At 40.6% G+C, this 15443-nt stretch overlaps 1 protein-coding gene across 1 annotated transcript in view; it reads left to right on the top strand.

The window, feature by feature from the left end:
* The window catches only part of LOC122797804 (SCO-spondin-like), a 4708783-nt gene that overhangs the window by 2433311 nt on the left and 2260029 nt on the right, over window positions 1-15443 (top strand). Inside the window, exons 56-57 of the mRNA XM_044066325.1 lie at window positions 1853-2032; window positions 10016-10138. Coding sequence (XP_043922260.1) covers window positions 1853-2032; window positions 10016-10138 — 303 coding nt within the window. The remainder of the gene's footprint in view (window positions 1-1852; window positions 2033-10015; window positions 10139-15443) is intronic.

The raw sequence follows: 15443 nt of genomic DNA, 5'->3' as shown, positions 1-15443 counted from the left end.
CCATGGTAGTTGAGATTATGGAAAAGGTGGTAAATAAAAGGGAAATTGGCCTCTTTAAACCTATTTTGTCTTTAAATTATGTAGAAAATAATAGGGACCCTCCCACAAAATGAAAATGTTCTTTGTCAATACAGAAGTAGTATGGTAAGTAACATTAACACTGAAAGTAGCTTGATTAAATGGGTGCTTGAGAAAAACTGGAATACACTGAGAGATTATGATGACACTTAGGAGTGTGGGAGAGACTCATTATAGCATACAAAAATAGGAGCTAGTGTGAAAAACATTTTGGAGAGACCCTTTAAAACACACATGGACTCTACAGTAGTAAAAGACATGGCAAATGTGTTTTTTTGCAGCTACTGTAGATATATCCAAGTAGGTGAAGAATTTGTAATAAGTGGACAAAAATTTAACATGAAAGATAAATGTAATTGCACATTGAAAGGAGTGGTATATGTGGGCCTCTGCCAGGTATGTAATTAATTTTATATACAAGTCTGAGCACACCCTAAAAGAGGGATGTATAAACATATTTATGATATTAAAAGGAACAAAAATACTAATGCTCTAGCCAAACACATCAGTGACTGCCCAGGTCACAATTTTAAATTCAGTATTTTGGTACAGGTTTTATTGTATTTAATTTCTGGAACATGGTAGGTTTTTAATAAAACTTTTACAAAGTTTTAAAATGTTATTTCAATATATATTTAATATATTATATAATGTTGTTATAACACAATGCACTTTGGTAATAATGCACTGACAAATATTGGTTGCTTGTCACTTTAAATGCTAAAAGGAAAGATTTCTTAATGGCCATGTGACCAAGATTTCTTAAGGATCATGTGGCCACCATTTTGGAGGGTTATTTAAACTACTACTGACTGTTGGGAAGGTTTATTTTGGAGAAGTCCTCAGGAGTGGCCTTAGGTCAACTGGTGCCCTAGGCAAAAGGGCTGCACGGCACCCCCTACCACACCATCTGGAGCCCCCATCCTAGTCTACCTACACCAAATAAATACTGGAAAAGCGCCCCTGCTAAACGGCGCCCTAGGCGACCGCCTAGTTGGCCTATGCCTAAGGCCGGCTATGTGTGGGTATACAGGATGAAAGCTCTTATTTTAATAGTTGGATGTAAAACATTAAACACCGTTTGGATTTATTTTATGGAGTACTAGAACGTTGTGGTTGGCTGTCAAGCTGCTGACTAGTCATTTTTTTTTTTTTTGTTGGTTAGCTTAGTATACACTTATGGACCTTTGTATATTGATGGTAGTTAGTTATAGCTAAAAAGGTCCTTTCAACACATGCATAGTTGTCAGAAATGGCTAGATTGATGTATTTCATGTGCATTGCAATTATATTGCATTTATACAGTATTTTGATGGTTCTGGTCATTATAGTCATCTGCAGTCACCAAAGTACATTTAAGATATTTTTCCCTTTGTTGAAAAAAAGATACTATGTACTACTAAATTAGAGTATGATCAGCTTTTGACTAGATTGCCATAAGAATATTGAGTTATATAATCTAAATTCTGAAGTCCTGATTGCATAGATCATAGCAGAAGGAGACATACATACTGCAATCATTTGACTGAATTGAATTCATAATTTTCCTTTCAGATTTAATAATAGGCAGTTGCAGATTCAGTGGTATCCCTGTAATTTTCACCACATGTTGTTGAAGCACATTAGTAAAGGAAATTAAATCAGTTGTAATGGAGAATACAGGTCATCTGTTCTTCATGAAATAATGGATTGCAGCCAAGTCTGTTTCTGATGTTATTGCTCATTGTGACCCGAGTTAAGATCTGTTAATGTGTACTGTTTCCTCTCTTCACAGTTAATGGTGGTTGGTCATCATGGAGCCCATGGTCAGAATGTGATGCAGAGTGTAATGGAGGAACAAGATCTCGGAGCAGGAACTGCATAAACCCACCACCTAAAAATGGGGGTAGATACTGCCCTGGGGATGCCCTCCAAATGGAAGTATGTAACCTCCAGATGTGTTCCGGTACCACAGGTAATTAAGCTTCATATTTTTTTCAGGACACTTTTGAAGAAGTATTTGCCTTACCATTTAGTAGAGTAATTATTAGTATGTGCATTTGTTTTCAAAATTTTCAGGGTAGCAGAAAGTGTCACTGCTTTTCAGATTTGAGAGAGAGAGAACAATGTGAAAGGCAAATGTATTTTCTTTCTGCATGACCTTCCAGAGCTGTATAAACTGCCTATTTATTTTAAATTGACAAAGATACATAGCATTAGGATTAAAAACCTGCTTCAATCTTCAACAGAAACTTTAGCATTTAAGATTATGCTCTTTATATTCATCAGCATTCATGCATCTTTTATCTTCTCTTTTCAAAGATTCGCTCAAATATCACATTATCAGTCCAGTCCTCTTTAATCAATGCTGTTATATCATGTAACATTTTTATTCTGATTTTCTCTTGACCTTAAAATAAGAAACTAACATGTGCACGTGTGTGTGTGTGTGTGTGTGTGTGTGTGTGTGTGTGTGTGTGTGTGTGTGTGTGTGTGTGTGTGTGTGTAAGAGAGAGAGAGAGCATGTCTGTATGTTGCATACGCATATCACTCTCTGTATACATATACGTATATAACATATATACTTTCCAGTTTATAATAAGTTATTTTTTACTCCATGATTATAATAATAATCAATGTTATATCATATGAAAACAGTAATTTTAATAAACTCTCCTAAACATTTTACTCATCTATTCCCTAATAACGTAATACTAGTAAAGGTATTCACATAGATGGTCATCATATTGATCGCTGCTGCTAGCTATATGGGTTATATCCTGCCAAGGTTGTAATAGCCAGCCAGCTAGCTTCCAAAGCTTCAGGGCATCTTCCATCTGCCCAAACTGTCCGGTAGCTCAAGTTGAACTGACTAAAAGTAAAGACTGGACACTAGGCTTGGTGCCATTCCTTGCTGGGCAGATAAGTTCCCTTTGTGGAAAAAAACTTCCATTTTCTAAATATAGTTTGTGTATTTATCACTTTCCTTTTCAGAAAAGCTATTTTAAAACAAGGAGTTGTGTGTTTTAACTGACTGTCTAGAGACTGCATTGTACTTTTAAATGGGAGTACTCATTTTCTGTCAGTTTAAAAGTGATATAATGTAACTGAAAAACATTTTTGTTCTGTGGAGAAATTGTTTGTATTTTACTTCTGGGGGCTGGCAAAATGTTTTAAGGTGCTTTTCCTGTGTTTCTCTCTGAAAAAAGTGACTTTTAAAGGCATGTAGTTTTTCAGTATTTGCTGTTTTAGTCTTCCTCAAGAGCAGCTTGAACATGGAACAAACTACTAGTGCCTCAGTTGTTCCTTCTTCCAGGCACAAAAAGAAAAAGTTAAGCAGTCTTTGCCACCACAGCAGGCTAACAGTTTGCCTCAGCTACAGGTGGGTGACTCTTCTTTGACCATTAGTTGTACCTCACTCATCTTTTACCTTGAGTAACCCTGGTGTATCATCTACAGCCACTATAGTCCAAGGATTAGCCACATCTTCTGTGACTGTTCGGATCCCTCACTTGGAAAGGGAGAGCCACTTTTGTCAGCCCTGGGAGAGGGAACAGGGAAGGTTTCCCTATTGTGTCAGAATGTTGTGCACATCCTTGGGGATGCTGCTGCTACCATTAGTAACACAGTCCCATTTTTCCTGTCAAAAAGAAACCGAAAACTAAGCATGTGTATAATGCTCTTCAAATTTCCTTAGACAGGAGTAGGTTACTGTGACTGGCTCTGAGTTTAATTCAGCTATTGATCCTGCTTGTAAAGTAGTTTCTGGTAAAAGAAAGAGGGATGCCGCTTTTCCTGAAGAGATTCCAGATTCTGAATCTAATGAGGAAGATGAATGGACCGATACAATGTTTTCTCTTCAGATTTCTGATTCCAACTCAAAGGAGAGTTCAATTTCTAATTCTACCTGTGTGTGTGTGTGTGTGTGTGTGTGTGTGTGTGTGTGTGTGTGTGTGTGTGTGTGTGTGAGGGGGGTGGAGTTTCTTTCTGTGAGGGTATTGCTAGAATGTGCTAGTGTTTTCAGTAGGGTGAACACTGAGATGTCTCACTTCCTCAGAAAATACTATGAGTTGTTACACAGGGAATGTCCAGAATCTACACCGACTCCTGTTCTGTCTTCGTTAGAGAATATGTGTGTAACCACCTGCAATTTTCCTGATAGTCAGCCAGCTGCCCCTAAAAAGGCAAATAGACTGTATAACATTCCTCAGCCTTTATAGCCTACTCTCAAACCTGACCCAGAATATATAGCTTCAGTTGATCCCACTTATGTCAAACACTTAAACTCCAAACCTACTCTTTCTGATAAGGATGGGAAAATTATTTATAAGTATAGGGAAAAAATGCATAGTTTGCAACTTTGATTTTCAGAATTTTGAATGGTCAGACTCTTATGTTAAAGTTTGTTCTAACTAATTGTGAAAATATGAAGAATGTTTTAAATGTAGTTTCTTCTTTTGAGGGAAACCATGCTTTAAATAATTTAGTTTCTTATACTGCAGTCAGAGTTTACAGTCTGTGTATGACTCTGTTGATACTTCTTCCAGAGCTATGACCACTGATACTGTTATGAGGAGGTTTGCATTGCTGCATTCTCAGAACCTCCCAGATGATGTTGAACATAAGATTTTAAATTCTCCTTTGGACAGAATTTAGTTTTGCCCCCTCTGTTGCAGAGATGATCAGAAAGTGTGATGAAAGAGGTAAGTTAATCGAGATTCATAGGTGTTTACTAGGCTATGACCACAAGGGCCTTTTTAAATGTAGCCATGTATCCCAAATCTCTGACAAGTTCTGGTACCCTTGATAAGTGTAAACAGAGGCTTAAGAGGTGAAACAGTTACAGGCAGAGTCCTGGGAGATGAATCATTTACAGGCTGCCTGTGTCCATTAGAGACATAGGTGCCAAACCAGGGAAGAATTTCTTGTTCCCCATCCAGTTGTCAAAAATTACACTTGAATTGGGTTAAGGAGGAATTCTACTTCACATGGATGGGGGAGCCTTTTTCAGAGAAAGGGTAGTCTCTGAGATACATACCTGTCTGTCCAACATGACCTACTTAAATCACTGGCAAGGTTTAAGTCTTTAGAACAGGTAATGCTGGTGCTTTTTGTTTTGCTGATATGCAGGAGGTCCATCAGAGTGGGGTCTTGTAATGCCTTTTATGGCAGGCATAGATCCTGGCCCAATAGCCTGCAGGTGACAGAATACAGGCGTAGGGTGGACTGCATAAGATATGTTACTTATGCCCTGCATTCTTTTAGTGAGGAACCTCTGTGGACATTCCAGTTGTTGGATATGCCTGGTTAGTTAAATACCAAAAGGGGCATTGTACTCAATGACAGGTCTGATTAATGCCTAACAGTGGAATAATGACTTCCTTGGACCTGGATGCCATACCTTTTGTTTATAAGTTGCATAGCATAGAATGATCTCCTCACTACTGCAGACACATGATGCTCAAAGGCTAGATTACTGTCTATGCATGTCCCCAAGTCCCTGATTACTGGGGTCAACTCTTAGGGGTGTGTTGTCAATATGATGGTCACCACGACTGGATAACTTCCTGAAGGATACTGTTAAGCATTTGTTGGTATTTAGTTTTAGTCTGTGGCTCTGACACCAGTTGTTAGTCTCTGACAGCCCTTCCTAGGGAACAGTTGTTTTGGTGGGCAAGTCAATGGCAGCTCCTAATTTGCAATCATCTGCACATTCAGTCAACCAGAAGCCAGTGACATTGCACTTCACTTCTGAGAAGTAAATGCCCAAAAGAGCAGTCCCAGGATCAATCCCTGAGGGCTCTGCTTGTAACTGGCCTCTTTGTAGAGGCGGACCCCACAATTCTGACTTCCTGGGTCTTGTCTGTGAGCCAAGTGGCTATCCACAAGCTGACTTAAGCATTTGTACCTAACCTCTTAAGTTTGTCAACAGTGTATAGGTGGGGTATTGTATTGAATGCCTTGGCCAGGTTAAGGTAGGCAGTGTGAACTATTTTGCCCTCATCTGTTGCTTTGGTGACTTTCCCAAAGTAGTCCACCAGATGGTGTAGGCATGACCTGCTCTTGATAAAATCAGATTGTGTTAGTTCCAGTGTCTGGAGGTTTCCTATGGCACTGTTTATTATTTCCATGATAATTATTTCCATGGCTTTACATATAAGACTAGTAAGACTTATGAGGCTGTAGTTTCCAGATTCTGTAGATGGACAACCTTTGTGCAGAGGAATGACTATTGCTGTTCTTTATTCATGGGGCATGAAGCCTGTTTGGAGGCTACAGTTAAATAGCAGTTGCATTTAGAAAGCCCCCTGGGATATTGTCTGGACCCATTCATGCAGTGTTCTTGGCCTTAGAGCGAGCATTAAGGACCTGTTACCTAGTGATAGCAAGGGGAACTATATTTGATAGTATTTTCTGAGAGAAGTTTGATGGGAAGAGATGGGTGAAGTTGGAGCTGAATTTGTTGACTGGTAGGTTTGCTATATCTTCTGGTGGTTCCATTAACAATGGGCTCTGCACCCAATTGTGTATTGCCTTTGATGTTACGGATACCGCTAAAGAATTGCTTGTGGTTGTCCTGGCCTGGGAGGCCAAATTTACCTCAAATTTGGCTTTGGTAGACTTTATTTGTCCTCTTGAGTTGTTTGTTTAGTTTGAGTGCTTTTATCCTGCTTGGTGCTGCACCTCCTAATTTTTGCCGTAATTTTCTTATTTCTGTTATACAGCTTGAGCCTATTGATGTTGTGATTCCACCAGAGTGGCTTGTTTTTTGAGTTAGTTCTGTACTTCTTTCTGGTGGGTACAGCTGCGTCTATGCAGCTATTGACATGCTTATATGGGCTTTCTTTGAGCAGTTTTGCATCGGCAGCAGTGTTCTCAGGATTTATGGGGGCTTGCAGTTTTGCCAGGTTATCACTTAATAGAAGGAAGTTAGCTTTAGACTAGTTCCTGAATATTCCAGGGTTAGCAGAGGTTCCAGGGTTTATTTGTACATCAAAGGAGACCATTTTGTGGTCCTATTTATCAGAGAAGACATTACACAAGGGGCCATGCAGCACTCTCCCATATTAATGTGGACCTGATTCAGAATGTTTGCACCCCAGGTTGATGTATTGACAACCTGGTCCAGGGAGTTTGTGTTTACAAAATCCAGAAATCTCTGTGCCAGTAAATTTGGTGTTGTATATGATTCCCAGTTAATAGTGGGGTAAGTCATCCATAAATATGGTACTGGGTTGGATGCTGAGTGTTTCCAATAATTTTAAATACATGGTATGTTTTCCCAGGGTCATACAGGGGTACCTATACCTTGCATAAAAGTTATATTGGATTTTGCCTATGGTGATTTGAAGTGTGGGGGGGTTGTTCTATAAGTAGAGAGAATGGGATTTTGGATGCAGCTCCTCACAGAGACTAATAACCATACAGAATGTCATATACATAAAGTAGCAGAAGGTATTCTAAGAACTAAGCCAACACGAGAACAGAGAAATGAAATTTTGTCACTAGGGATGACTGCATGTAAAGGTGCAGAAAATAGGCAAGAGAGGCTGGGATTTACTGGAGAAAACTGACAAAGGAACCAAGGTATTTGGATCAAAATAGAGTGGAATGAGGCCAATAAGATGTCTGGACTGCAGATCAGAGACTGTTTTCTCTACCATGGATTGATATCAGAGTATAGACAAAGATAAAGGGATGGGGGAACCTTAAGTGAAAGACTTGCAATGGGAGAATTTTTAGTTGAAAGAACAGAACCTGTGTCAAAAAAGGGATAATTAATAGAGTATACAAAATAATACATGATAACTCAAAGAATCAGTCAGAGGAGGTTAGAAATGATTGTTTTTCCAGTATCTCTTCTCAATGTACAGAACAATGGAAGGACATATGTATGGCCCCCAAGTATGCAACAAAGTCCAGAAAGTTTAGGATCTTTGCTTAGGTGTGTTGGCTAGGTATTTTTATACCCCAAGCAAACTTCAAAGAATTTTTCCTCAGGTAGACAGCAGGTGTTGGAGATGTGATGGAGAAGAAAGTGATAACTGGGAACATATATTTTGGGAGTGTAATGAGTTGGAAGATTTTAAAAATTCCCCACAGAGTATTCTGTCAGAAATATTGGGTGTGCAAATGACTAACTAAGGCAGTAATTGTTTTGAACTAGGGCACAGGATCTGACTTGCCTAGCCATACTAATGCCTTGTTAAGATGGGCCGAGGTGGTGCAGCGGTTAGCGTTGTCACCTCACAGCAAGAGGTTATCCCATTCGATTCTCGGCTGGAGCGCCTTCTGTGTGGAGTCTGCATGTCCTCCCCACAGTCGAGTGACGTTTAAAGACATGCAGGTAGGTGCGTGCTTGAATGGGTGTGCCTTCTTTGAAGGATGGGCATCAGGCTGGCAACTCGGCACCATAAAAATCCACTGCCAGTCATGAGCGGACCGGAGTTCCGCTGTGGCAACCCCTAACCTGGAAAAGCCAAAAGGCATTACTTTTACTAAGGCCTTGTTAAGTTTAATTCTGTTTACTGCAAAAAAGAGCAGTTGTGAGAAAACTGAATCAAAATCCAGACTAGCTGTGTTTGAAGTACTGAATATTATTAAAGAGTTAAAAGAACTGGAAGAGGGGTCTTTAGAAATGGGAAGGGACAAATTACATAAAAATAAATGGAAATTGTGGAAACAATACATGCAGAATAATGTTCAGGAGGAGGATGAGGAGTGAGGTTTAAGAGAAGGCTGGAAGTCAGGAATTTATGTAATGTTGTACTGATGATAGTTATATAATGTAATATATAATGAATGCAAATGGAAAAAATGTCAGTATGATTTATTTTCTTTTCTGTTAATGTACATTTGTGTTTGTCTTAAGTGATACATTAAAGGTGTTTAAAAAAGGTGAGAATCAAACATACATAGTGTATGTATTTTAACCAACTTAACCATTACACCCGACCCTCAGAATTGTGCACTTGCATATTGTGATGCAAAAATAAAAACATAGCATGGTTTAGTCTATTGATGAAATTATGACAGCCAAAACCACTATTGTAATATATACAAACAATGGACACAGTCTTATTAAATCATCTGCACTTTACTTACAGTTTAGATTTTGCTTCCAACAAAAATCAGCATGCTGCTTATTATGCATGTGGTTACTTACAGTTCTGAGGTAGTTCATTTGTGAAGTTTCTCATTGGAAGTAGTATTCCAAGTTAGGATATGGTATTCCATGTTAGGTCAGACCACTTTATAGTTACTGGTACATCCACAGAAAGGTCGCTGGCACTCTGTATATATTCATAGTTAGGCTTCTGCTATTCCATGGTTTGTTCAGGTCAAGCTTTCTGGTCAGTGTTTCCCAAGAGTCTCCAACCCTGGTCACAAAACTCCCTCTTCATGAGTGGCAAACGTCTCAGCACTGTGGACATTCATTGTAAACTGTTATACTGCGTGAATGAATGCTGACCTATCGATGTTTGTTTCTAGTGAGAATCGGTGGAGTGTGCATTTGGATGCTGTGATATTATGTTGTGGAACAGTGTAGATAGCTGTCAGAGTCTTTTGCATTCTTCTGAGATTTGATGACATTGTGGGGGGGATGGGGGGTAAAGATATTGTTCCTCTCTCCTAGGGTTGTGCAAGCTTGCTGTTATTATTTTTAGATAAGTGGGTGTGTGGGGAATGCTGGGGGGCTTCCCCTGCAAAAATCACTTATTCTGTGTGTTTGTAGCTTATTTTGATGTGCAGTTGTTTTGTAGCTTAGAGTGGTTAAAACAATTTGCCATTGATTTTTCATGTTTCTGTATAGTTACCTAGTAGTATGAGCTGCTGAACCAGGATAAAGCAATCTGTATGATTTACTGCCTCTACCAAATTTTATTAGCTGATTGGTGAAATTTGGAAAGAGTGGTCTTGTATGTCCTTTAACATATTTTTTTTTTCTGTTGCAAAGGTTGTAGTCCAGGACTGACTGCTTTTAGTACGGAGGATTGTGAGAGGCAGAAGATGATCCCCTGCCCACCGAACTGTAGAGAACGGAACTTACCAATTAATTGCACCTCTCCATGTGTTGATGGTATGTCTGCTGTTCGTTCTTGCCTGTATGTGGTTCTGCATAGGGCTGACATGCAGCAGTTCTGGAGAAGAAGAATCAGGACTGTACTTCTATAATATTACCATACTATTGACACTACTGTAAGAAGGCAAGAGTTACAGTGTTTGTAGGTTCTTAGGTGTGTACTAGGCTAATGATCACTAGGGCCTTTTAAAGCCTAAACATGCATTCCAAATGTCTGACAAGTTTTGATATCCTTGATAAGTGTAAGTAGGGTCTTGGGAGATGAAATATTTGCAAGGGGAGGCCTGGGAGATGAATCATTTACAGACTGTCTGCATCCATTAGAGGCATAGGTGCCAAACCATGGATGATTTTCCTGGTCCCTATCCATTTGTTCAAGTTACATGTGAATTGGGTTAGGGAGGAACTGTGCTTTGCATGGATGGGGAGCCTTTTCCAGAGAAGGTGTAGTCAGGCTATATATATATATATATATATATATATATATATATATATATATATATATACAGGTAATTCTGGTGCTGTTTGTTTTGCAGATATTCAGGAAGTCCATTGTAGTGGGATCTGACAATACTTTATATGCCAGGCTAATAGCTCCTCTTGACAGCCTGTAGGAGACAGGATACAGGGATAGGGCTTTGAAACAGTCTGCGCAGGATGTTACTTAGGCCCTGTTTTCTCTTAGTGAGCATCTTGTGTGGATGTTCTGATTGCTGGATTTGTCTGGTTTGGTACATATCAAAGGGGGCATTGCTCTCAATAATAGGTCTGATTAATGCTGAATACAGTGAAACAATGACGTCCTTGGGACTAGATGCCTGTTTATCAGTTGCACATCATAGATTGATTTCCTCACTACTGTAGACCCATGATGGTCAAAAGCTAGATTGTTGTCTATGTGTGTCCCCAAGTCCCTGACTACTAGGTTGATTCTTACGGATATTTTGTCAATATGATATTTACCAGGGGTTGATGACTTGCCAAAGGATACTATAATACATTTCTTGGCATTTAGTTTTAGTCCATAGCTCTGACACCAATTATTTGTCTGTGTTAGCTCTTCTTGGAGAAACTCAGTGTTGGTGGGGGATTCTATAATTGCTTTTCATTTGCAGTCATCTGCAAATGTGTTGTTCATAGGTTCATAGGTAGGTACTAGGCTATCGGCCTGAGGGCATATGTAAGCCTAGCCAACAAGGTTCCCTGGCTTACGCCACCCAAGAATGTTATTTTTCTGTGCCACTGTCGAGCAGAGACACAGAAGTGATCCCTGGGGTGTATTTCCTATTTCCCATCCACTCATCAAGATTTTTCTTGAAGAGTGCTAATGAAGAACTTTGCTTGACATAGATGGGTAGCCTGTTCCAGAGTATGGGAAGTCTCTGGGACAAGAAACTATCCCTCCAGCATGTCCTGTTTATTGTGGTAACAAGGTTTAGGTCCCTAGAGCATGTAGCTCAGAGGGATTGGGATTTCTTTAGGTGTAGCATGTCCAGCAGCTTTGGGTTTGACATAGCTTTATATGTTAGGCAGAGATAACCTCGGAGTAGGTGATATGCTACAGAGTAAAGCTGGAATTTTTGAGACGGTCAATGTAGAGCATCTGTTTGAGGCCAGTAATCCTTTTTGTGAGGTACTTCTGTGGCCTTTCCAGCTGCTGCAGATGTCTTGTGAGGTACATTCCAAAAGGGGCGTTGCACTCTATAATGGGTCTTATGAGTGTCAAGTAGAGGGGAACAATGACCTCTTTTTTCCTGGATGAGAACCTTTTTATGATGAGGTGTGCCATGTAGAAGGACTTCCTGACTACTGTGGCGATGTGATTATCAAAGGAGAGACTACTGTCCACCTGGGTCCAAAGGTCTCTTATCACACATTCGGTGTTAAGTAGACTGCTGTCTATGTAGTAGTTCATGGGTACAGAGTTTTACCAAAGAGAATGAGTGCATTGAGCTTGAGGCCATGGCCCTGACTCCAGGCATCTGTCTCAGTGAGGCCCTTCTGTAGGATTTCCACATCATTTGGGGATTCGACTATGGCTCCTAGTTTGCAGTCATCTGCGAACTTCATTAGCCAGAGGCCTTCTGTGTTAACCTGTACTTCAGAGAAGTCGATACCAAACAGGAGAGGTCCCAGGACTTTACCCTGTGGTACTCCACTTGTCACTAGTTTGAGGTCAGATTTGGAGTATGCAACTTTCACAGTGTGGGTTCTGTCAGTGAGCCAGTTGGCAACCGATCTTGTGACATAGGGATTTATACCTAGTTTAGTGAGTTTATCTATAATTCCAGAATGGGGGATGGTGTTGAAAGCCTTGGCAAGGTCAAGATAGGCTGTGTGAACCACCTTACCCTTATCTACAGCTTTGGTGACTGCCTCAAAGAAGTCGATCAGGTTCAGGAGGCATGATCTGCCTTTCACAAACCCATTCAGTGGGCACAAAGCCTGATGTGAAGCTATGATTGAACATGGTGCTTAGATGGGGAGCCAGTTCGTTCTGAAGTTCATGTAAAATGCAGCCTGGGATGTTGTCCAGTCCCATGGATGCTGTGTTTTTGGCTTTAGAGAGTGCAGCTTTTACCTGCGTAGTTGTGATTACAGGGACTCTGGATTCTTCCTGTATAGATATGGACCCTTTAGAGGGTGGGGGGGGGGGTAAGGTTAGCACTGAACCTATCTGTCAGGATGTTAGCAATATCAGTTGATTCTGTAATTTTCGTGCCTTTGTGCTGTAACTCAGAGCAGATCTGGATGCTGCCATTGAGATTCTTGACTTAGCTATAGAATGCTTTGTGGTTGTCCTTAGAATCAGTGGCGATTTTGTTTTCGTAGCTAGCTTTGGAGGATCTTATAAGAGATCTCAGCTTCTTACTGAGGCTGACCAGGGAGCTCCTCCACTCATGGGATTTTACTATTTTTTGCAACAATTTTTTCCTTCTGCTGTACAGTTTGTTTATGGCAGGGGACCACCAGACTGGCTTCCTTTTTTTGGAGGATAGCATCTCGGTTCTGTTTGAGACAGCACGATCCATGCACCTGTGCAAGTGCCCACAGAGTGCACCTGTGTAGAATTCAGCAGTCGCAACCGCACTGTCCATCTGCATGGGCATCACGAAGCTCACCACTTCTGTCCCAAGAAGCATGAGGTTGTTGGATGAAACCCAGATAATTACAAAAAAGCAAAACAAAGAAAATTGTCAAAATGAAACATTGATGCTTTGCTATGCCTTGTCTGTAGTACTATGAGAGATTAAGTCTTGATAGCAGTGCTGGTAAGCAGTTGTTTGAGAAGCAGGGTGGGTGTTGCTGGGTGCCCCTTTGGAATGGGTGGATATAAGTGCTTAGTGATCAGCACTTCTACCCCAGGAAAATGGTGTGGCACCTCCCATTTACTGTCTTGACACCTGATGAAGGCCTAGTGGATAATACCGTGCAGTGAAATAAAAGCGTTAAGGATTAGAAAGCTGTCATTAGCCTGAGCATCACATGGAAGTATACATTGTAAATTTAATACAATGTATGTTTGGCATTGCACCAGTGCTGCCAAAGACTTACATCAATAAGCAAACCCCTGTGGCTACTGGTCACTATAGATATCATTTTGGACCACAACTAATGTCATTTGGGGCAGCTGAATAGTAACTGTGATCTATCATATAAGCGTAAGGGCTTTTGATTAAATAAGAGTGGAAGTTTTGCAGAAGATAGATTCATTTGTGGAATAGCTGACCAGCCCTGCTCCTATGCCTTTGGATCGTGACATGTCTCAGAACTGAAGTGTTGGCATCAGATTCTTGGAACAGGGATCTACTTTGATGTTAGATCCATCCTTGCCCCTTGGAGCCTTGGTGCTAGATAGCTTGGGTCCGGCTCCCTCCTCACAGCACAGAGCTGGACAAAGTCATTATCTGCCACTGCTGAAAGTTTCTGTTGTGGTGCAGCTGGCCACAGCTTGTTTGTGTCCATCTACCTTTAAGGTTGTGGAAAGGGTTTTCAGTCATTCAAGAGATCCAGTCTCTCATACATTCTAGGATCCTACCCCTTTTTCCCTCTATGGTTCCAAGCTCTGATTTCATCAGAGCTCCTCCACAGGGACAGCCAGTTCCATCTAGCATCCAGATAGTTTAGGGCTTCCTAAATTCCTTTCTGGATAGACCCATTCAGTGCTCCTGAAGCTCTGCCCAACTGCTTGCTTCTGGAGGCAGTAGAGGGACACTTGTCTGTGCACCCATATGCCTGGGCTGCTATAACAAAAGTTTCCTGGGTGCTAAAAATAATATCAAAAGGTTACTTTATACCATTTTCACAAACGCCCACTTCCAAAAGAAGAAAGTCTCCTGACATTCCACCTAGTCAGAGTGAGGCTGCAGTTCAAGAAATTCAGAAACTGCTGGACAAAAGAATCATCCAGAAGGTCCCACCAGACTGGACAGGATTCAGGACTTACACAAGGTTTTTTTTTTTTTTTTTTTGGTGCCAAAGGAGACAGGAGATCTGTGACCAATTTTGAATCTAAGCAACCTGAACCAGTTTGTGAGAAAATTGAAGATTCAAATGGTCAAGATTCAGTCCATTCTACCTCTTACACAAAGATGATTGGATGTGCTCAATTGATCTTCAGGATGCATACTATCACATCAAAATAAACAGATGCGCCCAAAGACATATGCACTTTTGGCTGAGAGACAGTCACCATCAGTTCGCAGCCCTGCTCTTTGGACAGCCCATGTGTATGGCAGTGGTAGTATATCACCTGAGACTGAAGGGATTCAGAGTTTCCATACCTAGACAACTGGCTTCTCACCACACCAACCATGCATCTCCTAGAACATTTCAGGGACTATTTTCTCCAAATTTGCCAATCGCTAGGCATAACAGTCAGTATACAGTCAGTATTTCCAAATCCAAACTGTTACCGGTATAGAGCCTGGCGTTCATTGGTGCCCATCTAAACACAATAAATCAGATTGCTTCTTTACCTCCTCACTGTATATGCACAATCAGATCTCAAGTTCATCAAATTCTTTCTCATTCTGCTCCTCCTGTCAAACTTATTCATCTGATGTTGTCCTTTTCATTCTTCCTCACCAATGGGTTTGGATAAGAACCTCTGATCTGACTTGACCATATACACTAGACTTCACATCCAATTCTTGAGCTCCATCCTCTACCCATAATGGCCTCTTACATCACCATTACATCAGATCTTATTTGCCACCATCATGGTTAGACATACGTTTTGCTCTTGAGTTGTAAGTGACTGTTTTTTGGATAATTGCTCCTGCTTTGGACCTGACTAACT

This window comes from Protopterus annectens, chromosome 3.part1 (assembly GCF_019279795.1).
Source record: "Protopterus annectens isolate FY-2018-M chromosome 3.part1, PAN1.0, whole genome shotgun sequence".
Taxonomy (NCBI): domain Eukaryota; kingdom Metazoa; phylum Chordata; order Ceratodontiformes; family Protopteridae; genus Protopterus; species Protopterus annectens.
The sequence above is the reverse complement of the archived record's forward strand: the minus strand, read 5'-3'. Positions and strand labels throughout refer to the sequence as shown.